The sequence below is a fragment of the Amblyomma americanum genome, chromosome 10, assembly GCF_052857255.1.
Source record: "Amblyomma americanum isolate KBUSLIRL-KWMA chromosome 10, ASM5285725v1, whole genome shotgun sequence".
Taxonomy (NCBI): domain Eukaryota; kingdom Metazoa; phylum Arthropoda; class Arachnida; order Ixodida; family Ixodidae; genus Amblyomma; species Amblyomma americanum.
The window spans coordinates 105,560,714-105,586,057 of NC_135506.1; the positions used below are offsets into that span (position 1 = coordinate 105,560,714).

General features: G+C 44.2%; 1 protein-coding gene across 1 annotated transcript in view; it reads right to left on the minus strand.

Annotated features, from left to right (window-relative positions):
- The window catches only part of LOC144106567 (ATP-binding cassette sub-family C member 3-like), a 159,690-nt gene that overhangs the window by 38,953 nt on the left and 95,393 nt on the right, over nt 1-25,344 (minus strand). The window contains exons 19-24 of the mRNA XM_077639412.1: nt 19,824-20,037; nt 15,863-16,173; nt 13,840-14,172; nt 11,400-11,501; nt 10,673-10,843; nt 5,521-5,679 (exon numbers count right to left, since the gene is read on the minus strand). Of these exons, the coding sequence (XP_077495538.1) occupies nt 5,521-5,679; nt 10,673-10,843; nt 11,400-11,501; nt 13,840-14,172; nt 15,863-16,173; nt 19,824-20,037 (1,290 nt within the window). The remainder of the gene's footprint in view (nt 1-5,520; nt 5,680-10,672; nt 10,844-11,399; nt 11,502-13,839; nt 14,173-15,862; nt 16,174-19,823; nt 20,038-25,344) is intronic.

A 25,344-nucleotide genomic window follows, 5' to 3' on the forward strand; every position in this document is an offset into this window, starting at 1 on the left:
CGGGCAGTTCCAATGGCGATCGAGTCAATAGCCTATCGAGTCAACGGAGCAGCACGGAACTCCATCGAGATATGCAACGCATTCTTGGCTTAACCAAGCTAAGCCTGGCCATTTTATTCTTCCCTTGTCTTTGTCTTTCTCCGCGCTGGTCATTTCGAAAGAAATCGGCAATTTTGATCGGTTTGTAGAAAGGCGCGCAGTTCGATTTTGCACAGGGTTCTTCACTCTGGCTGAGGCTGGGTATGTCACTGAGGCCATCACTTGATTCCCGCTTTCTGCAGTGCGCGCCCAGAAACCCAGCGCACTTTTCCTTCATATTTCTACGATGTTCACGGAGGCGGCTGCTAACACGCCCTCCACTTTGTCTTACATGTTTCTTACCACATCGAATCGGCAGAGTATACACGATCGACTCCGCACATTTGACAAACTTGCCCCTGTGCCGCTTCTTGCACCCAAGCGTGTGAGTCACCCGTATTAGTCATTTTGAACAGTTTTTGAAGCTTGTCCGGACTAGAAAAAAAAAACACTGTGACGTTCACCTTTGGCCCAACCTTTTTTAGTCGATATGACAAGCAGCGTATGTACGGAATCACAGATGTTTTGTGCTTCCCAGCAGAAGCCTTGAAGGCATCAGGCTGTGTTGAAGCCTTTTAAGGATGCCTTCCGCGATGCTGACAAGTACATGAGTGGGATAACCAGAAGCAGACAGCCGGAGTATGTCATGTCTCACCGACACGCCCAAAAAACCACTTTGATGAACCTCATATAGAGTACATTGGGCCCATCTTTAAGTGTTCACCGTCAAAAATCGGCAACCGTGTCATTCATCGCTAGCGCAGTTGGCAAAATCCCGTTCACTTGCATTTTGCTTGCGCAACAAAATTTTCACGGAAGATGTTCTAGCCTTGTTCGGAGGGTTTATTCCCTCTTAAGGACACGGGATTCGCATATGCAAAACCCAATGGTTGGAATGGCTTTGCATGGCCTCGCTGTACAGGGGACTACTTGCCTTGCAACTATAGGTGTCACCTCGAGACCAGTCTACGCCCAGGAGAGATTTCCGTGAGTTTTCGGCGCTCGTCGATCGAACGACTGAGTTTTGGTGGCAGCTTCAACTGAAAGAGCTTCGTCGCCGGCTTCCCGTCAAGCATACAGCGTCCAGGGGCTCCATCCATCTCCTTGATCAAGTGAGCCTACCTCAAGGCGTGCAACAGGTGCTCTCCAGGGGACATAAATTCGCCGCCGAGAAGAGGACGACTGTACCCGAAGTGCTTTCCCTTGTTCGTCAAATTTCTAGGCCTGCCGTGGGGGGAGGACTCTGCCCGCTGTGTGTCGGAGGGTGTGGACCTTTTAAACCATGGCAGTGATCCTACAAAGAACGAACCGGTGAAACGTATTATATATTTTTTAAACGATCATTGCCCTGTTTTACGCGCCGACAAGGAGGGGGGAATTGCTGTTATGTCGCATGTATTATTCAATAAAAAAGGCCTAGAAGGGGTCTTGAAATCCTTTAACCCTCGAGAAAATGTGTCTGTAACCAGAGCAAAATATGAAGAAAACAATCTGTGCAATAGGCTACAGCTAGGCGTGGTTGTCAAATGCATAAAATCGAGTATTCGGAATTGTCTATACGTCTCTTTTAGTGTCAGAACAGACAATGTTGGCGCCCCCTTCCGGGCACTTGTCTCGAAGAAGTCACGTGACAAAGATCAGTTGCCCTAGTTCTTCAGGAAAAGCTCAGCCTTTTACATATTGATGACCCGTTCCAGGCGAAGAATTCCGAATACGTTTTGAATTATATCAGGTCGTCAACCCAGAAGTGCCTCGGAGCCTTTTCCGTAGATATCAACAATTTGTTCTATTCTTTGCCCCGATCTGAATGGCTTTTCTGCGTTGAAGACTATAGTGATAGGTTTGGTAATGTCACTTTTCAAAACGTGTCCAGAATCTCGGGCAGAGGCTTTTAGGAACTTCTGAGGTTTCACTTTAGATCTTTCATAGAGTGGTGTTGACGGCCATATCTGCAAAAATTAGGAATATGTATATGGTGTTGCGTCGGCCACGTTCTCAGTGATTTGTTTTCAGCACGACTTGGCAGGGGCTTTAGCTGCCGACTAGCCAATTTTAATGTAACGAAAGCTTTTAGGTCCGTAGATGACTTTTTACTATTTATTGACTGCAGGTCAGGCGCATTTGAATCACTATCTAATAACCCACTAACCTTCGTACGCGCGCTCTTAACGCCACTAGATACAACTCACGAGATGCCTTCATATATTGGCATAAGATTCCTTGATATTTATTTCATACGATATTTATTTATACTTCTATTTCATGACGAACAGATGTACTGGAAGTACGAACGACGTGCCAATAAGACACTGCTCCAGTACGACTCGCCTCATTCCAAACTTGTTAAGAGGGGCATCGCGAAATTATGCCTTTCTAATGCTATGAAAAAGTGCTGCCCAGAACGTATTGCCTCCAGCTTCGAGGATCAAATTCTCCGGCTGTCTGATTTTAGTATCCCACTCATGCACTTGTCAGCGTCGCGGAAGCCATTCTTAAACGGAAGTGTGGAACACAGCCTGCCGCTTTCAAGGTTTCGGCTGTGAAGCAGAAGACTGCGGTGATTCTGTACATACACGTCTTGTCCCATCGACTAGAGTTCGTCAAATGTGCGGAATCTGTGGCGTATAATCGACCGTTTTCATGCGGTAAGTCATTTAGGACAAAGTGGGAGGTGTGCTAACGACCGCCTCCGCGAACATCGTAGAAATATGAGGAAAAAGTGCGGAGGTTTCTCGGACGCGCACTGTAGAAAACGTGAATCAAGTGATGACCCCAGTGACATACCCAGATCCGGCCAGAGTGCAGAACCCAGTGAGAAATCGGGATGCGTGCCTTTCTACCAAAATTGCACCATTGTCACTAGAAGTACCTGCCAACTAACGCGTCAAATTATCAATGCAGAGATCATGTAGTTTAGGGGATACCTGCGCGTCCAACCGTCCATTGATTTATCTCCCAAAGAATTAGAATACTTGTATCGTCATTGACTGGTTTGTGGACTGCGCATGTGTGATGACCGGCCACGATTAGGCCTTCTATGCTGCTCCCCGTTTCCCAATAAAGTGCTGAATGTTAGCGCTCATGTATCTGTCGCTTCTTTCACCGTGCTCGTCTGGTTTTGCGCTCCGGTTTATGTAATGCCTCACCAACACGCTCAAACAACCACATTGCGGAAGATAAACGTTTTGCGATTTACTGAAGAGACGGAAAGCGGCACGTGTGTTCACACTCACTAGACTGGAGCGCAGCGCTCTGACAGACGCCGAGCAAAAGTTCTTTACGGTACTAAACCATCTTGCACGCCTGCCAACCTGTAATCATGTTGGACAATATATCAGACGAATTTCTCATCTCGGGAAAGTGTGAGCAAACGGGTAGTCCGGCACGTTGTCCGTGCAGCGTTGTGCGTTGCGTGCTTTGTTAGAAGTTTCGCGCTTCCATTACAACGAACGGCGGCACAGAACGTCCGTATACGTTGTTTTAGCAACGATTGATGTTAGAAAAACCTTGAGGAATTTTATTAAACTGACGTGAAATACTTAAACAAGACGACGATGGCCGAATGAAAAGAAACACTAGACCTACTGTTGTCTTCTTTCTTCCGTCGTCGTCTTGTTAGCACTCTATAATTACGAACACCTACCTACCTTCACAGCTTGCTCCGTAGCTAAACCCTCTCTGGATTGGTACACTATTTCTATAACAAGTGTTCTTGCAGCTTTGTGTACATATTATAACGGTCACAAACGTCGGGATTATTGTTCATTGCACGTCAGCCTAGCAACCTCGTAAAAAATAAGCAGTTATTTGTAGCACTTGAGCAGTACACACACGTCAGAGTACTATGGATATCGAAAAATTCACCTCGAAACTGTAGTAAAATAGCCTGCTTTCTGCACGCGTGGATTTCCAGAATGCATGCAGAAAATTGAGCGCTTTATTGTGCAATATATTGGTGCGAAAGCAGTGTTCCGACGGGTAAACTCTGAGCATGTTCTTGCGATGTTTGTAGGTTTGTGCGAATAGTAGCGCATAAAAAATAAATAATCCCGCGACTGGGATTCAAACCAGCGCTAGTGCGAACATATCAGCTTCGCTGGCGAGTACACGAGAGCACTAGATATCACTGCAGCTGATCACGCCTCGTGTTAAACTGCAACACACTCTCGCGCTGTCTTCACAACTTCCAGCTGCGGCGCGAAAACATCAGCTCAGCTTAACCTCGATCCAAGCTTAATCTCAGTCTAGTGTCGTCGCCAGACGCTCCAACAACCCAGAAAATCAAAACCGTGAGCCAACCGGGCTACACACAGGCACGTGTACTCAGTTCAACTGCTTCAGATGCCTACCACTTTTTATGACTCGCTTACGTCGTTCGCTTCATTAAGCGCCAAACTTCATTTAATTTCATGACAGTCAGTGACACCTGTGAGCAGTTCTCGACAAAGTCATGGAACAAACAGCAAAGATATGCGTTGGTAGGGTGCAATCTTGCACTTTTTTTGCACTCCTGAATGTCTCCCATTTTAGAAGCGTCGATTTTATAGACAGGCGTTTTTCTGCCAGTCACAATGCTCGGTGTTATGAGTCGTTTAAGGATATGCTATAATTTCGTTAACAATCACTTCAATGAAAGCTAATCAAATGATTTCTGTCCTCCAAGTGTTTCATAGCTTCCGACGCTATTGCCTCACGTCTTCTGGGTTAGTTTTGAAGGACGGAATGTTTGAATTTTTTGCCTTTCGGGGAAGGTTTGCTCAGTTGCGTTAATGAAAATTTTGAGAACGAAGACAAAAATTTGCGGCCTGTGGTTTTTGATGGAGGCAGTCGTGCAGGCAAGCTATATACGGTGCCACTGCCAGTGCATTGTGCTGCTGCCAACAGCTGATGGACAAGGTGACAGCATACTTTTCGGGCTCGGGAAATGACTGTGCTGTATGCGGCGTGTTCTTATTTAACTAGTGACTCACAATGTCGGCAATAATAACTTGCTCTTCGTACAAGGCGTGCTGATGCCCGATGTTAAGCCTTTGTTATCGAAGCTGGAAAGGTAAATCGTCCACCTTTTAGGGGCTACGTATTCACCTGATGTCTGATTTATCAGTTTACTCATGAAAAGTGCTTAGTTTTATGTCTGGTAGTTTTCTACTCATAGTTTTGATCCATAAGCATATTGCTGTAAGTATTCGCAGAATGTAAGCCCCACTAAGCTTTTTGTATATATTTAGGCGTACCATTATCAGCTTAGTGACATCCTAGTCGTGTGTCTTTCTCGATCGCTAACATTGGTTCCCGTCATATTGTCTCAATACGAGACTGATACAATTTACAGAAATAATAACTGCAAAATCATGCTGCAATAGCCTATGAGAACTTTGTTCGGTAAATGCCGATGTTTAGGCATTGATTATGCCACCCACTTTGTTTTTCACGCTTGGTCACCTGTGGTATGACGGTGATGCTTGTTCGCAGTTTTCGGAGGGGCACCTCTGCGATGTCCACGCCGTCGATGAGGATGCGGCCTTTGGACGCCCTGAGCATGCACAGGAGGGCTAGCACCAGCGAGGACTTTCCCGCTCCAGTGCGGCCCACCACTCCGACCTGGAGGTATGGCCAACGCTTTTACTTACAAAAGCGTCGACTTTGCCAGCAAAGCGTAATTTCAGAGTGCTTTGCGTCAATAGATCTGTGCCTCTGATTTACTTGAAGGCTGCGCTAAAAGTGGTGTCCTTATGCCCATTCCCATGAGCCACTCACGAGCTAAGCAGAATGATGGTTTGCGAATTCGAGAAGAAAGTCGAAGGAAGAAGCGGTTGCAAAGTTTTATAACACATGTGTTTGGCGATTCTGATACTTGCCACACAAGGGTAAAATGGGTTACTTAAGAGTAAACATGAATTCCGTATTTTTAGGCTTCCTTTGCATACAATGGCTGTCTTACATTACACTACAGGCACTCGGATTGGTTCCAAAAATGACAACCTTTTAAAAACTTCTCACAGAAAAAAACGACACAATAGGAGCTCGTGATCTTTGTTTAGGCGGTGCGCTGCACACTTTACGGCTAGAGTAAAGGAAAAGCTTTAAATGTCTACTTCTATACAGATGTTTCGGAGGTGGGTAAGAATTTGATTGAAATCGTAGTCAACTTTGGCACATTACAAATTATATAACGGCCTGAGCATTCAGAGCAGCATATGGGGTGTATTGGCATTTCAAGATGTACTGGTGAGCAATTTTAAGATGGTTTTGTGAGACCAAGAAAAGAAAACCACTAAACGCATAGGTGCTCAATTTGCGAAATGTTTGTTTATGTAAATTCGGAGCCAAAAAGCTCTTGCTATATGTGTACATTTCACGAAAGTCTTTGAGTGAATGCAGCGCTATATCGTCTTTGCAAGATTGCTTAGGTAAGATATTAGAGCCCTAGGGAAAGTGTTTATCCAAATGGCGCAGTATGTGGCCATTACTGTTAAAAAAGATAAAAGTGAGGTCTGTTGGTAGTTCATGTTGTCTGATAGTTTGTTGAAAACGGGGCGCCTCTAGATGGGCTGTGTTTTTTGTTGCTCCCATCTAGTCTACTTCCCATTTTCAAACTAGCATTGGTCAAATCAGAGGTCATTAATGGCTCCTTTTCATGCACATGTCAAGTATTGTGTGGCGTGCGACTTGACACAATTTAGGATGCTATTTTTTATTTGGACCGTAATGGTATTATTAATCAAAAAAATTACATTTGCCTTCTCTATACCGACCAGAGCAATTGATTCCTAACAGGAGATGCTAAGATTAAAGTAATCTAAGAGACAAAGAGAACATTATCGTGCCTTGTGCACTAGATAGGTCTGAATATAGTTTTGATAAATTTCTCAGAAACGAAAGCTACGCCGAAGCTGCTGTACATTTAGAACGCACGACTGCCACTTCCTTTCCAGTACCAGTTGTGAAATTACAATTTTTTTTTAAACCAACGAGCTTGTGAAATATGAAAAGGCTATGTCGTTTATGTCACAAAACGCTGTTTTATGTTAGTGCCCCCTAAATACGTTATGGCTTATAGATGCAAAGGCAATTTCTTCGCAGCCTTCTTAATGGTATCCTAGATGCCAGCTTCAATATAATAAATTTTGGTCAGCCTAATTTATGACAATTTTATTCATGATTGTATGACGCCAATTTGCCTATGTTAACCAAGCATGCCACCAACAGTATTTCAATAATCCAATATCAGCGCCTCCGAAGGTCTAAACGCATAGAGCCGACCTTCAAGGGTGACTGTATGCCATCATGCGGGAAGGTAGGACACTTTCGACGCCCGGTTCGATCTTTCGTACCGAAGTAGCTGCAGTGAAGGAAGTGCATGAGTATCGGTCACGTGACAGGCGTGTGCAACAGCTCCACCATGTGCCCGAGATCCTCCGAGCAACACAGCAGCGACATTTGCCGCGCGACTGCCTTTAAGTTTGCCAAATGCCACGGCCCTCACTACTCTTCCTCGAAAGACTGCCTCCGTCTAAAGACTGAATGGGCGGTGCTGAAGTGAATGGTGCAAGACCAATCTGCGTGCAGAGAGGCCATTGCAGCTTATCCGCCTCCTCCAACGACCGCACTAAGTCAAGTGAGCCCGGCGTTTGGTGTCGCCGTACCTTCTGCCTCATATATTACGTAGCCACCATTACAGGGCGTGTTCGCCCACTGAATCAGCGATTTTGCCGTACTTCCAATGTCCGGCGCCCACGATTAACTCAGACGACAAAAGCCATGAACCGGAGAATGGCCAAGATCTGCAAGTAACTGCAATGCCCACGCCCTTGATGAAAGTCATGCGTGCTCAGCTTTCTAGCCTGTGCCCGCCAGCAGCACACAGTGTACTTCAAATACGGGCGCGCTACACCCTTTTCTTGCGACTTTACTGCAGACTTAAGGGCTGTAGTTAAGCCGCGAGAACCGATGAACTGAACTGATAAATTGATGACCTGATGACTAACTTAACTGCAACCCTTTAGGCTGCAGTTAAGTTCATCAGCTAAGAATATCTACATGAATGGACACTGCGTTATCAAGGAAAAGCATGACGCGGACGAGGCTGCCGAAGCACTGTTTTGGGACCTGAGAACGACTGGTTTGAGTGGGAAATTGTAAAGGTGCTCGTCATCCCATCACCCTGCCCTTTTTCAAACTTCTCATACCTCGTCCGCAGTGCAGTGTAGCCAACAAGAACACCCTTCTTGTTAACCTCTCTGCCTTCCCCCTTTCTCTTCATCTATGCTGAGGGTATCTTGCTGCGAGGGGTTTCGTGGGAAATCGTAGGCATCAGCGGACCATAGTTGAAATCCCAAACTTTCGAGTAATTCTTTTATGAGAGGAGCATTATCGATCGTTTCAGCTCTGTATACTACCCACTGGGAAAATGTACAATCGAATGGTTCAACAGGGTACTCAAAGACTGGATAAAAAACACGCCAGTTTCAGACTTCCTTAGCCGGCTATTTCGACACATTTTGGTTGATGCCACACGCCACAACTGGCGTGTCACCTGCAAGGCTCCAGTATGGTCGCATACCCAGAACCGGAATCAGTATTACTTGAATGTCCTGTGGGGGTGACGCGCACTCCACCATTGTGCTCAAACCAGCTCGCGACAGTGTGCAAAACAAACATTCATACACCCAACGGTACACTGATTGCAGACGTGATGCTAGGTCCCCTACAGTTCGAGAAAGTGACCTCTTTCGGGTGCAAATTTCCACAGCTGGAAGCTAGGCATCGCATTACTTCATAGGTCCATTGAAAACACTCAGAATGGCCGGAATTCTTTTGTTTTTTGTGATGTCTGCTGCTGTAATGCATCAAAATATTTCGCGCAGAAGAAAACAGGTCTGACTCCACATCGCACTGGGCTCTGCGCTCAAACAATAATCCGAGTTTTCTGAGAGAGAGAAAACTTTTATTTCTTTCCAAGAGGTTCGCGGGGATGAAGACTTCCTGGTCGTCTTGCTTGGGTGCTGGCGACTTGAGTCTTCAAGCAAGAGTGGGCCCTCAGTCCAGGGCTCCACTGAGTTGTGCCGCTTCAGTTGCGTGCTTTACCAAGGCCCTCTGGACCTCAAGCTCGCTGCTGAAGAGACAGCTCTCCCATTGCTCCGCACTCGGTGTTTGTTGATTGTGGAATGCTATGTTTCTCTTGCATTCCCAGGTGATGTGATAGAGTGTGGGCGTACTGCCGCACCAGGGGCAGTCTGGTCTGAATTGCGTTGGTGATATCTTGTTGTATGTGTGTAGGTTAGGGAAGGTGTTCGTCTGTAGCCTACGCCATCCTACAGCCTCTTCCCTATTTAGTGCTTTGTGTGGTGATGGATATCTCTTTCTGATTCCCCTATATAGTTGTAGGGTCTCTGTGTAGCCCCCCTCGCATATGAGTAGCCGTGACTCCGAGACGATCGATAAGCCTGCTCGGTAAGTGAGCCCTCGAGCTAGACTGTCCGCCCTTTCGTTTCCTGCTACGCCTGCGTGGGCTGGCACCCAGATTATATGTTGTATGGGTATTCTTTCAGCTGAGGCTGCCGCCTCGCTGATTATTCTGAGGGCAGTGCCGCTGATATTGCCCTTCGTATAGTTTCTGCATGTTTCTTTCGAGTCCGTTAGGATATTTAGGGAGCGACCTTTTCTGTAGCCTTCGGCTATCGCTAGCGCGACGGCAATTTCTTCGGCCTCTGCTATCCCTGACACCCCTACTGAAGCGCAGGTGATAGTTTCCCCTGTACCGTTGACCACCGCTACCGCGGCTGTGCGTTTCTCTGCTCTTGCGTACATAGAAGCGTCTGTGTATAGTGTGCTTTCGGATTGGCCTAGCCTTCTGTTTATCTGTTCGGCCCTGGCTCTCCGCCTTTCTTCGTGTAGGTTGGGATCCATATTTTTAGGTAAGGGTCCCACGTTGAAAGTTCTTCTGAGGTCGTCTGGAACTTCTGTGTATCTGTCGATCGCACCGAACCAGCACCAGCCGAAAGTGCAACGACGCCCATTCCGCATGCTCCTTCTCCTGAGGTTCAGTCAAGCAGTTCAACTCCGCAGAGTAACGACGCAGGGCAAGCGCTGAGTCGAAGTACGAAACACCGTCCTCCACCTGACAGGCTCCAATTCTGACCTGACTTTGTCGGTTCTCCTGCGTGCTATGCTCTTACGTGTTTTTAGCTTTTTAAGGGGGAGGTGACTTTGTATCCCACCCAACTTTCTATTTTGCTTTTCCTACGGACCTTACTATCATCGTCAGCACTCCTCTCTTTTCACTGGAACCCACACTCTCCGCTGGATATTCACAGTCTACCCTTAGGCCCCGTCTGAGTCTGTTCGTTCCCTTCGTCCGAATAGCCGACACCACAGTGCCAGTTGGTGATCCCATAATAAAAATTCTCAAACGGACTCTATCTATAGATTCATATCGCTTCAGTGTCTAAGGACGTGAGGAGTGTCGTTATTTGTCCTACTTGCTAACAAAACCCCATTCTGTTGTTAGAAAGCTTTAAGCAGAACGTGAGGTTGTTCAAAACTGTGTACGGAATTTATCACTCCTTCAAAGTCATTAACGAACGGTGCGTACCTTTTCCATGGGCCTGACCAGGAACGTGATGTCATTGAGGATATTCGGCAGTACACATGGGCGGTAGGAGGCCGAGTAATTCTGGAACTCCAACATTCCTTCGTGGGGCCACCTTGACAAAGTCGAGGCCAGTGACGAGTTCTTTTCACATGCAGCGATTGGGACATCCGTCTAAGGATAAAGGAATAAAATATTGCTTCAATATGATCGGCTACAGTTGATAAAAAATGCTTGTTTTTTAGACGCTGGAAGCTGATAAGACTTATATTTTCATTTCAGTTTTTCGCTTGAGAGAACGAACTGGAAAGTGCCGTAATGACACCCCCTCGGTTTTCTAACCTTCTTTAACGATACAGAAATAGTCTTTTGTGGAAAACGTGCACGTAGTTTCTTTAAACAAGTGAGGAAAAACAACAGAGCTGAAAAATGAGCCCAGAAATTAAGTCAGCATTGATGGAAAGCGGGAAGCTTGACTGCCTATTTCGACAAACACGCAGCGCAGTCGTCTATAACTGTCCTGCATTCTAACCTTCATAACTTGGGGGACCTATCTCTAATCTATGTTTTTGAAAAAAAAAATAAACTGGTGTGAAAGGCATGGAAATATTATGGTAGTTATTCATATCGAAAGTTACTGCACCCAGAACCCGCACATAAAGCTCAGCGGCCAAGAACGTAACATGGAGGAGCAGTGCCTCCCTAGAACAGCAGAGCTGTAACTGCCCACCTCTGGAGGGAGCTCCGTGTATTCTACGCATCGCTCGAAAGAGACGACCATCTGGAGCACGTTGAACAGCATCACACAAAGCGACGCCAGTGACAGGGGCACCTGTTTCAGAAAAAAATGAGGAAAGACCGGTGCACAGGTGGCGAAGAGGTATCAACGAAGTAAAACAATTATGTCCCCCAAATAAATGAATAAAAGGAGTGCTATCCTGTACCAGGTTACTAACGTTTGTAAACTATACATTTCCAAAAACTTGTGTTGTGCAGTAGCATTGAGAACTGCGCAGAATTCCGACGCTGTTTTCAACGGCACCACTGCAGCTTTGAAGTATGTATGTGCTTAACTGCACACTAAGTCTTTAGCAGCTGGGAGAGTGGTATGGTAAATGACGCATCTTGTTTTCTGCTTTAAAACACATCAGCTGTTTCATATCTTATCCGGAAATTTTTATAGTTGAATAAGAATGCCATTAGCATTGATTTGGTGTAATTTATTCACAGCAGGCTTTTTTATGTTTTTTCGTACTTGAGATGCAAATTTATGGCAGGGGTATGAAATTAATTGTTACTTTTTTTAGAAATAAAACGCAGTACGACCGTGAAACTTCGCACACTAATTCACAGGATAGTGGTTTTAGCCCGAAACTAATAAACTTAGCTTTCTAGGTATATCTTAAAAGGGGGGGGGGGAATATCCTCCTTCCTCGACAACCGTGGGAGAGAATTTCCAATTAACGTTTTTTTTTTTGGCATAACAATTCCAACAATTTTGCAAAGTTCTAAATTCAGACTATTTTCAAGCTATTTGAGTAGAAGTTGAAAACATTTCGGCCAGATAGCTTTAGAGGAAAGATACATCAATCTTCGAAAAATTTCAAAGACGCGATTTCGAGAAAAACGTAATTTTATAATTGCACATTGTATACGCCAGTTGAAAACGCACCGGCAGAATATGCGCACTTTCTGGATGCTTTGGTATCTTCCCAGAAGCCTTTATTCAAGTTTTTTTTCTGTATGACGTTCCTTGCTTTCTGGTGAGCTTCAGAAATATGTTCTTGCAATGCACTCCTTGTCAACCCGGCTGAGACCGACTGCACAGTATACTCCTGGCGTGACGCCAAGAGTTACCAAGAGGTCAATTATTGCTCGATTTTGGTCATTGTAGTACGCTACAGCATCACAAGTGGCCGCTTTCAGCGTGTCAATCAAACAAACGTTGTTTACGGACAGCGGCATCAGATCAACTGACTCAAGGACTCATTGCTGTTCTGTGTTCTGCCATGGAGGCACTTGCTTAGAAGGCCTGGCGATGACAAAGCTTAGAACACTGGCTTGACTGCTTCCTAACAGCGGTTCGCAAGCTGCTTTTGCGACAGTATCACTCAGGATTTCCTTCACTGAGGGCACGGTTCTATCCACGCCATGATGACGCGCTCATGGGGCACGAGCCGGCTCCTCGTTCGCTTCTTTTCTTGGGAACTGATTTGATCGTAACTTTTCCTTCCTTGTTTATTTTGAAGTTGTTCTTGCCATGGTTAAGCGCAAAAACCAGCCAAGGTAGATGCACCGGTCGAACCGCCAAGCAACGTTCAGAAAACACGTGCGCAAAGATCTCACAGCAAAAACCAACGACTTCGTTTCAACGCGTTACGAAAGCGATACGTTTACCCGATTGAGCCATATATTACACAAATCCATGCACAGTGAAGAAGAAATGAAAAACAACTTGTAAACGAACTCTCGCACCCGTCATTTCTAAATACCAGGAGGCGCGGTTTTCTGCTCTATTTTTAAATCGCTTCGAGCGTTCCTGCGCGCTCGCCACTGTAGGATGTCTGCAAAGAAATTAAAAAAAAATCTCTTATACCGATTAACTAACAATCTAAGTGTCATGCGATGAGATAAACAGACCGACGTTAGCGCCCACAACTGTGCAGACGCCGTCTAAGACGAGGAGAAGGACACCAGGGAGCGCCTTGTTGAATTCGCACTTAGCACTTGTTGTTTTGAGTGGGCAGGTTATTTTCTGTTACTTCTCTGCTCCGGAGGCAACAAGCATCCCTGTCAGTAAGTAATTGCTTACATTCGATAATTATCTCCATACAAAAGCTACGAAATGTTTAATCGACGTGCAGGGCCGGCTCATAATATAACCCGCGATTCCCGTGCCCTACTTCTCAAAGCTTCTTTATACTTCCGTGAAAGTATAATACCAGGTGCATGCTTCTGAAAGCAGGTCTCATCATATCTTTCCTTTTGCTATCGTACGCTCCGATACAGTGGTCGTCTATGTGGAAGGTGGGAGCCAGTCATAAACTGCTCCTCTCAGCTGCTTTGCTAGCTTGCTAGGTGCATTGCTAACCTATGAGTGTGCGACAGATTACAGTAGGCAGCTGGCAGCATATTTCAGCAAGTATTTCTTTTTAAAAAAGCCCGCATACCGAAGAGGCCGAGCTGAGGACTAAGCCGAGGCTGCTGGGGTCGGGTCGTCCGGAGGGGGCGAATACGGTGTTAGCCAGCAGTGTGGACATCACCACAAGGTATCCCGCCGTGCAGGTGAGTGTGCGCACGAAGCGATACGCGGTGCCATAGCTCAGGTAGCCTCGTATCACGGCGTCCGACAGGCGGAACAAGTGGCGCTGGAACCTGTCAGCCACGCCGTAGGCTCGCACGCTACTCAACGCATCGACGGTCTCGTTCGCGTGCTGGAGAAGCCGGGACATGCCCAGGCTTTCGGAGTAGCGGCAACGATGTGAAGCCTTCAGTGTCACGTGCTGCAAGGACCGTAAAAATGATTTTCAATAGCCTCTTTCAAAGATGATGACAATTTCCACACCGAGTGTAGCATTTGTTGCAAAGGTTAAGGTTTTAGTGTAGCTTATATGGCCTAGCACGAATGAGGCAGGGAATTTGACTCCCTTTATTTATCTTGCCTTTTTTCTCTCAAGGTCTGTGAGTGCCGATAAACGTAGAGCTCTGCTTTTAGTTCGCATTTCAGTTGCATATAGGTAAGTTCAGAATTGGCCTCTCGACACAATTAAGGCAGCTTGAAATTATTCGTGTAAACTATTAAATAAACTTTCACAGTCATATTAAGGGTTCAATGTGCGACAGTTTCTCGTGCAAGACGCTGATGCTCAGTCATATTGACGCCAGCGCTCGGGAAGACGAACGCGCCGATCAAGAGGAGAATGAAGGGTTGAGGAAGCGCTCTCGTCCAGGGCTACACCGCTACTGACTCTCGGTCGCTTAACGCTGTTGCTGGCTCTACGCCAACGCCAACGTGACGATATTATAAAGGCGAAGGCATTTAATGGCTCATACTTGCGGCCATGACCTTGTCCTGTCTCAGGTCATGCCCGGTCTCAAGTCATATCACAGCAATGACTAAATTAACCCGATAAGAAAATTGGCTGTGTTTTAGCTCCGGTTAAACCTGGATTGACGCGATAGCTACATCTGGCCGAGTGGAACTCGCTCAGTCGAATTGCAAAGACAACCTTTCGCACTCCGTTTCGCTGGGCGTTCTTTCTTCATCTTCGTCCCTAGACGCGGATTTACTCTCTTCCCTCTCTCTCCCGCTCCTTCAAGGGCACATATTCAATCGCGAATAATGACGTCAATTATAACCTGTGGTCTTCTGTTTCTTTATTACTGCGCTACAGACATCCTTGTATTTATATTACTATAAATTCGTTTTTGAGTTATGATGCTCTGAAATTATAGTGAATATTTTTGTATACCTTTTTGTTTTTATTTTTGAGATTATTCACATAAACCTCATTAGGCACATAGCCTGATTGGCTAGCTAATGGTCCAAATACAAGATAACGTTTTTATTATTTAATTTGAATTTATATATCTTGGTGTTTCCTTGATTCTGTTTTGCTACGGTTCACTTAAATTATAAGAATCTGTTCTGCTCGAAGAGAAGGTCTTTCTCCTACAATTGTTAATTAAAACGAGAGCCACATTCGGCAATTATCCATGTCTTTGCATTCGTATTTTACAGATATAAACTACAACGTTTTTAAGCTAACAGCGGCGTAGCAAGTTAGAGCAAGTTTCTTCATTCATTTAATGATTCGTTTTTTAGGCGCCTTCCCGACAATCCGAGTATCGCATTTTGAGACAGTGATGTTCGTCTCGTCGAATATTCCATCTTTCAGTAAACGTGAGGAGTGAAATTTACAGAAAAGAAATATTTAGAGAGTTTCATGAAATTGATAGTTTTCAAGAAGCTGCAGAAAAAAAGCTTTAATTAGAGTTTCTTGCCTAATTCAGGAAATTTTCAGTTACGGTGTGGAACGTCACTTTTTAGAGAGAGCGCTCCTGCTTTGCTGTACTGCTAGGATATTTTGCTGGAAGCATCAAAACGGCACACATGCAGCATCAAGATATGTATTTGCACCGGACAGTCGCTCTCCACGTCTTGAAAATTCAATGTCTCGAATCCGTGCTCACCATTCCGTAGGCAACAAGCGAGACCAGCACGAATGTTATTCCGACCACGACGGGAGACTGCGTTCCAACGACGACCACCTTGGCCAACGTGATGAGCGTATTCTGGACGCTCTGTTTGGCGCTGAGGACCACGCGCGCATCGGCGTAGTCGATGTCGGTCGAAAAGCGGTTCACTATGCGGCCCCTGGGAGACTCGTCGAAGAAGGACACTGGACTCTGCAGCACGCGGCTCAGCATGTCGTTGTGCAGGGAGCGAGACAGCCGTTTCATAGAGAGAGCCAGAAGAAAGCTCCCAACGATGCGTAATGCCACTGCGAATAGCGACAATGAGTTGGACAGGTTTCTTTTTTAAATTTGATACTGTTAGTCCCATCAAGGACTTTAACAGGAAGGGCTGTGAATGATACAGCAAATCAGGTGTGTTGCACTCATTGGTAAGTAAAACAACTTAAACGATAACATATGGCAAAAAGAGTTACAAAATCGGTTAGAGAATTCAAGTTGACGTACAAAATAGTAGGCTGCAAACATGGTGGCAAGTATACAAAAAAAAAGAAAATCGGGGGAAGGTAGTCCAGGAATTTCCGTCTAGGCTCAAACAAAACGGTGAAACTTTAGATTAGACTTGTTTCTTCTTCTGAAAATTGCTACCTAAACGTTTCGCAGAACAGCGACAGCCAGTATATACAGAGAAATGGAAAATATTGGAAAGAAGACACTTATTCATACATTTAATAAAATAAAACATTAATGAGAGACGTATAAGATACACACGTGCATAAGTAAAACCACCTGAAATGGGGTCTATTTAAGTTGATAATTAACCATAATAAGGGAATTAAAAACGCAGGTGCGAAACAAGACATGCAATATTAGACTAAAGTAAATTAGTTGGCTGAAATAATAATGTAGTTTTTCGAGCCAAAAACGCATTCATATGTTAAAATTGATTTAATATAGCTAGAACGTTAAGCTTTATATTGCAACTTGTAATTGCTGCGAAAATGAAGAATGAATCAAGCGTCTCTATTTCGGGCATAGTAGGATACAACTTAACAAAAAAACAGCAGTTGGTAACACTCGCCCACAGTCCTTGGCGTCCTCTGTTACTTCGCTAGCCAATTGCAACAGTAAACGAAGTGAGCTTTTTCATGTTTGCTTTTATTAAAGAAGCAAGGCGTCAAATGTCTACAGCTTACAACTTCTTTCCTGTGATCAGCTTCTTGTTTAGGTAACCAGGAAAGTTTCCACGGTGGTCTCATTTTTTTTTCAAGAATGTTTTTGTCAGTGCGGGGATTATTAGTGTGCGCGGAGCTTTACCGCAGACTTAATTGTATTAGAGTTCAGCAACACTATGTTTTTGGTTTGACAATGCAGATATTCCTGAAAAAAAGAAAAATTCACTCACTTTCAACATATCTTTCGAAATTTTGACTGTGATAAAAAGGTAAACGCTTTTTGTTGTGACGCCTACAGAAAGGAAACGTCAAACATTTTAGCGTTAGTTTTAAAAGAAAATGTGTTTTAAGATATTCAAAAGACGATGCACATGGTAAGTTTCAAGCTTATGGTGCTATTTCTGCTTTTTATTTCTTTGATTAAAGCGTTTCGATGCCTAAACCCAAAGATGCATGTTTAAGCTGGCAGTTTGAAATATTTTCGTCACATAATCAATGCATATGAGCTGTCCGCTAAGAGGCTTGTTTGCTACCTGTAATAATTCACGCTTCAGAAGGCAGCGTCTCGGCTTCTTGCCCCATTGTACATGTATCTGATGCCATTAACTTGAAGTTGCAATTCAGTTTATATTCTACGGGCATGATCTCTTCGCTTTGCTCTCGAAGAAACGCTGAATACAATTTTATATTAAATTTCAGTTATGTATATAATGAATACTCCACTGTCAAGAGAAAAAAATTACTGCCAGAAAAACCAAACCTGTTCTTTTGCTAAAAAAAAATTGATCAAGCCGTTTCAAAAAGGAGATCGCAATCGTAAGTAGATCATAAAAAAATATCTGATTATTTTGTATATTTAACAGGCAACATCACGGGTAGAAATTTTCTGAACATAATGTCACAAAAAGAAAAAGAAAACGCGAGATTTTCACTCGATAACTAGCAGCTTCTTTCAACCGTTAAAGGAAGTTAATTCATTGCTACACCCACCTTAAAGCTACAAAAATAGGTTGCCACAAATCTTTCAGAATTGTAATCTAATGCTCAAAAACGCTAACTGTTCTATCCGCGAGCTTCCGTTGCACTGTCATTTTCGTTTCAAGCGCCTGCGAATATACGGCTTTTTCTCCAACATAAAGCAATAATTTGTGATATTTGCAGAAAACAATTATCGAACTTCCGTTGAATTTCCTCTGTTCGGTTGACTTCCTCACAAGTTGTATAGTAATCGGCTCGATAGGTGCCATATCCTGCGTTTCTGTGCGCACATTGTATTCAGTATTATTCTAATTTAACTTACAAAGGAAATTTTCTCACTGTGCTGATGTGAGACCTGCTGCAAAATATTGTGTTTATACTTTTTTTCTCGCTAGCGCATGTCAAGCGAAGGCAGGGTTAGCCGTGCTTCTTGAAGATAACGGATTGCGCTCTAAAAGAAGGCAAGCGCAGCCGTCGGAGTGTCAGGTGGGTGGCTGAGATTAAAAAGTTCGCAGGGCTAAGTTGGCCGCAGCTGGCACAAGCTACAGTTCATTACAGAGCATTAGGCGATGCATTTGTATTTGAGTTAAGGCATTTAGGCTGATGACATTAATGTTTTTTAAATTTTGTACCAAATACAATATTTAACCGATTGAACGTAAAGTTTTTGGTCAAAAATTTACTCCAAACTTTACATGAAACTTGTTTCAACCACTTCGGGAACACTTATACCAACTGCTGGATAATCATTGCCGTCTTAGTGATCCTCACATTTATGTTCAAACTGTAAGTACAGTCCAGGACACCTGTGACGGAAGAAGTTATGAAAAATGCTCGGTTATTAAGAACGAGAGAGATTCTCCAGTCAAAGTTTTTATCAGCAGAATGCCACTCCGTCTCATATATAAAAAAATTGTGGCTGCCCCGTCTTATTATGGTGAACGAGGGGCGCCTTACACTCACCCCAATTTAAAAAAAAAGAGCACACCTTCTGGCCGCGCGAAAAACGAAAGTATGGCTGCTCGTGAAGGCTAAGCAAGCGTCATGATATTGCCTCCTTTGAGAAAGGTTACGCGCATAACGAATTTCAATGAGAAATAAACGTAAGTTTTGCTGGACTTTCCATTTCTGGTGAAAAATGTGAGGTCTATTTACTGTGAACCTCGGGTGCAGCGACCGCAGCTTGACCCCTCAGTATGCAAAGTATCCATGAGCACTCTGAGGTACGTATATATTCTTTCAGCCTTTTGTTTGGTCACAGAATTTTGCGCGTACGGCATGTTTGTACTTTCATGGCACGGTGAAACTCTACACGCAAGGCTATTGTATATAAACCCTTAAGAGAATACTCTATTGCTGTAAACCTGTTCTAAGCTACTAGAAGTGAGCACACTTCAGTTAGAGTTTAAAACGAATATTACATGTAGAAGGGCCCACAGTGAAGAAGATTATTATAAAAGATGCTACTTAGCCAAGTATAGGACGCGCATTGAGTAAAGTACATAGCGCGACATACACAAAAACAAGGAGGTGGCTAGGCGGGCTGGTGTCCTGGTTTCGTCTATGCTAAGGTGCATATTTTCTCATTCTTCAAACAACAATACTTGGAATGCAGTCAATGTGAGCATTTTTGAATAAACACCTATGCAGTTCAGTGAAAAACATGTTGAACATACTGCTCGTCTCTTTGCAGCCTTAGAAAAAAGAAGGCGGATGGCAAGCTGCAGACACTTGCCGCAAGCGCTTAAAGAAACAGCATGACGCATTGTCTGTCCAGACGAGGAATGTACTCGCAAGGTGGTTACCATCGGCAAGGCACAAAGACACCAGGATAGGCACCCATGGCGGCTGATTGGGAAAAGAACCCCCACTGTCCCTAGCCGAAGACGCGTCCGTCCACAACTTGATCCATAGCTGCTGTAGCGCCGACGCCGATGCAGCCCCAAAGAACACAAGGACGCCCACAAACGCCGGCCACTGTGTCATGCGGAGCAGGCTGCAGAGGAGCTGCCAGCCTGTCTGGGGGGGAAGGAAAAAGTGGGGTGAGTCTTGTGCTCAGGTAGAAGTGAAACTGGTTCTCATAGCATGAAGGATTAGGTGGCCGTTTTTGCAAAGTGGGGTTGGCAGTCCAGCTGGGCGAATGCTCCATTTTAGGCTGCAGCATTCTGCGCGTGGTCCTTGTACAATGTAGGCATCATTGGAAAACTTAATCTGCAGTTTTTGAATTGATTTCACAACGCTATAGTTTAGCTGAATTGTCAACTGCCCAAGATGTGGTATTACAGATGAAGAATTCGATAGTTTCATTGATATGACCTACTTTGAGAACTTTTCTGAAAGAACTACTTCACTTAGGAAAGTTTCGTTTCGACTACATATATAATTGATATTTGTCTATCAAATACTCTGAGAATGTGCGTTCTTTGAATTGTGTTTGATAGGCGGCCTTTCAAATAACCCAAAATTTCCATATTTTAAACACTGATATCTGGCGTGTATGAGGCTGGACAGCAGCAATAGTTTTACAACTTGGGGCGGACAACAGGCCAGTGTGCGAAGTTTAATAAACTGTTCTTCCTTGTTTCCTTTTTATTTTCCTTTTCAATTTGAACAATTCTGGTCGTGAGGCAGTATTGCGGAAATCTTATATAATTTGTTCGCCTAATGGTCTTTCTCGGCCTGTAAGCGACTACGAAATGACAACATCGACCTTCTTTGGTAATATGAATTGGTTCGTGCTGCAAAATAGGAGACGTACGGCTACGCTTTTGTGGATGGCATTGAGTAGTTACTAGTTTTTGTAGGGGTAGTAAAGAAGGGTCAAACTGGACTTCTACAGCTCATGCGCTGGCAGTATATCTACGTGGTTCGTTATCGTGAATTCACTTGCCACAATTCCGGTGCTTTTTTCATTCTTTCCGCAATTCGACTGCTAAGTTTTTGACGTTGTTTAAGGCACAAACGTTTCCTTTTAGCCTATATTGAAAGCGTTATTTCTGCTTCTATTCGATTAATCTTCCTTATAATAGTCATTCCTGCTCAGAATAATCGTGTACATGTAGCCTAATAGTCTTGCGCATTGATGAATCTTTCATTGCAGCCTGTAGTTATGCTGTGCTCCTAATAAATTTTCCCCTGTTTGTTAACGGCTGCCCCGAATGGAGGTACTGGTATTGGTATAAGGCGTTTAGCGTACCGAAGCAATATATTGGCTATGACTACGTTGAAATCAAATACAACGCTTCGACAGGGGACGAAGGATGTTAAAAAAGTATTCCAACGAGCTGGACGTTCCGTTTTACAGACGTTTATTCCTTGTACGTTGATCATTGTTCAATATCCGAAGCTCAATACCCTCCAACTTTTTTCGCGTGTCGCTGCGCTGTTTTTGTATTCAACAATGCGCCAATTTACTGAACTTTCTGTTTTACTACATGGGCTATGACGGACGCCGTAGTGCAGGGCTCCGAAATAATTTGGACCTCCTCAGATTCTTTACGTGCACCGGCACAGCACAGCACGTGGCCATTTATTGCATTCTGCCTCCCTTTGAATGCTAATGCCGCGGCTGGGATTGTACCTAGTGATCTTAACATCATCAGCCGAGCGCAAAAGCCACAGCCACTGGCAGGTAAGTCGCACATAAGTACCGATGTTCTAGGGTTCCGCACTTCAAAGTCATTTACAGCAGTAGAATTGCTGTTGCGGTCTCCTGGGTTTATATAGACTTTAAAGAGGTTCGCAATGTGTTTTATTAAGCACTAAACGCTTTTAGTTCCACTTCTCGGCAAATGTGAGCGAACATCATTCGGAAACTGCGGCGAACATGAGGTCGAGCATGAAGCCGAATCAGAGATCCCACTTCGTGAAACCTGCAAATATTTTCGTAAGAATGACATCCGGCAGGAATAAATTTTTAGCACAAGCAGGATTCCATCCACTGTCGGCGGAAACGAACAGCTTTGTTTGCTGATTATTTTCACCATTCAGCCATTGCCAGATTGTGTAACACTTAATGGGCTTACCAAAGCATGTAGGTTGCTCCGAAAATCTCAAACGCACAGCCTGGACAGTGGGAGGCCATGCTGTCCATCTCAAGTACAGCAAGAACCTCAGGACGTAGGAGCCCTGGACCAAGGGTCCCTCCCAGTTTAGAGGGCAAAAAGCTGTTTATTGAATTAAATGTACACCATCACTACGACATGATCTCGCGCTGCATGATTAGCCGGTACACTCTCGCAATATGCTTTTGATATCATCTTCAGAGTGTTTCATCCCTTCGTACTAAGCCGCAATAAAAGTGGTTTAGAGGGAAGAAAAAGTGCAGTACGTAATGGTATCGCTTCACGGTGGACCCCTCTACCACGTCGTGAGGGAAGAGAAGTAGAGAATGAAAACGAATCCCGACCCAAATGAAAAAGAATCTTATTATCAGTCAGAAAAAGTAATAATTCAGCATTGCCTTGATAGCTAGGCCGTCACAGCATTGACCGCCAAAGACCAATAATAGTGAAGTTCTCTGCTTTCAAAACCAAAGCGGTCATTCTTTCTAATGACCCCAAGCTTAAAGGTACAGATTTCAGTATCGGCGAAGATTTTTCTCAACCCGTCTGAAACGCCCAAAAACACCTTCTAGCTTACGCCATAACCAAGTCACGACCATTTTTATTTCGATATAAAACACTGCACATGGGATACACAGATCATGAAAGAAATCGCATAGGAATCATGTCGCCGTCGGATCGCACGCAAGCAACCACAGGTTACTCGTCGCGGTAATCTTTCTTTTTCGATAATCTACATCAATATACGCACTTTCTTCCAAAGCACACGCGGAGGATGTGTCCTTATTGCCATTAACAATCAAAAATCATGTTCCTTTGTTAACATTACTTCAGATCTAGAAATACCGTGGCTAAATTGTTGGCTGAAAAACACCCTGCTGCGCAAGTTGTAGTTCTAGGTGATTTTAACTACCCTGACATCGACTAGCTAAACGTAGGCTTACTAATCGCCGGTAACCATGAAGCAGTAGAATTCGTAGATGTTTGCTTAAATTTTAACGTGATGCAAATGGTGCTCGAACTAACACGCGTAGCTCACGAATCTTCAAATATTAGGGAGTTAATACTGACCAACAACCCTGAAAGCTTATCATTGATTACATACCTGCGTGAAATCAGTGATCATAAGGTTATACATGCAATATTCAAGTTCTCTCCCACATCCCGCGAAACGTTCAAGAAAACCATCGTTATCTACGCCAAAGGCAATTGTGGAGAAATTAACTATGAGCTAGAAGCATATCTGCTGTATTTTAAATCTATATTTCACCCCCGTTCTGTCACTGAGAACTGGTCAATGAAGTGCTCAACAAATTTATTCCTTCTATCAGTTTTCCAACAAACTGCCAAAAATCATGGTGTTCACACAATCTTAAGGAGTTGGAAAGAAGATAAAAACGACTTTATAGCGCAGCGAAACGGAACCCAGGCGTAGATGCATGGGATCGGTACTATCAGGCCGAGACACATATTACAATGCAATTCGCTGCTCCAAAGCAGCATTTTATCAAACTGATTTACCAAAAATCCTTACGAATAACCCCAGGAGGTCTTGAGAAGAAATAAACCCGCAAGCAATATGTCATCGCTCTAACCAATGCCGCAGGCGAGGATGCCAGTGATACGGAATGTGCCGAGATATAAACCGCTCGTTTGTATCTGTTTTCACAGGCGAAACTGCCTCACCATTGCCCACTGCGCTTAGTGTAACACTGTCAGCAATGTCGCCCATGAGAAATCACTCCGCAGGGTATCACAAACCTTATCGACAGAATTAAACATTCGTCGGCCGCTGGAGTGGACGAAATAAACTCAAAAGTATTGAAAAAACACAAAACAGATTTCCGCCATTTCTTTCTCGTTATTTTTTTTTGCAATCGCTGTCGACAGGAACCTTACCGGACGACTGGAAGGTGGGGAAAGTTATCCGGGCCATAAATCACGTAAAAAAGATTCTCTCCTAGACTGTCGTCCCCTCTCCTTAACCAGCGTGCCTTACAATATCATGGAACATGCCATCAATCCCCATTTCATAAACTTTCTAGATTTAAACAACTTTCATCCGGTTCAACACGGGTTTCCTAGGGGGCTCTCCTGCGAAACTCTTTTAAATTTAGACTTTAATATCCTGGAATGGGTTAAATAATTTCGAGCTAACCGCTCTCAGTTTGTTTCTACTAATAACCACCGCTCAAGTGCTCTCCCTGTTAAATCTGGCGTCACTCAGGGATATGCTCTCGGTACACTCTTGTTTCTAATATATATTAATGATCTAGCTTCACTTGTGTCATGCAAAATTCGTATCTTCGCCGATGACTGCGTAATCTATCGCACTGTTACTAATATTTCTGATTTAATGGCCCTTCAAAACGACCTTAACAGCGGCCATAAATGATGACCTCTGGCTGATGACGCTAAATGTTTACAGATACAAACACGTCTCATTTCATGGCCAACACAACCCACTTATCTCTTCCTATGCAGTTGATAACTCGTATATAGAAAGCGTCCAATCGTTTAGATATCTTGGTGTCAGTCCCTGCAGCGATCTTTCTTGGCGAACGCACATTACCACAGTCATATCATCTGCCAACAGATCTCTAGGAATCATGTAACGTCATCTTCGTCATTCGCCGCAAAACGCGAAGCTTCGCGGTTATAAAACCCTCATCAGACACAAACTTGAGTACTCCGGTCCCATCTGGAGCCGACACCGTGTATACCTAGCATGTGCACTAGAATCAGTTCAAAACCGCGCCATTCGTTTCGTACACTCTGCATATTCATATTACACCAGCGTCTCTGCTCTGTAGACGAATTCTGGTCTTGAAAGCCTCGCAGCTCGCCGCTGCATCGCCAGCCTCTGTTTGCTACGCAAGTTTTTCCACAGCTCTCTAAATCAACCACCTGACATCACTCATCCGAAAAAGCATATCTCATCGCACTTACAATCCGATTCAGACTGTCCGTCCTGTGTGCTGTACTGTAACTTTGTCAGGCTCCTTTTTTCCACGAACTGTTGTGGACTTGAATGCCCTCCCCACCGATATCGCTGCCATTACGCACCCGTGTGTATTTACAGATACTGTAAACATATATTTCAAGGCAATGACTCGTACTTCTTAATAATGAATATATGAACCCACACCTTTATGTAATGCTCCCCTGTAGAGGGTCTTTAAGGTGAATAAAGTGAAGTGAGGTGAAGTGAGGAAGAGAGAAAGAGGCGCTGCACTGGAACCCAGCGTACAAATTTCGAGCG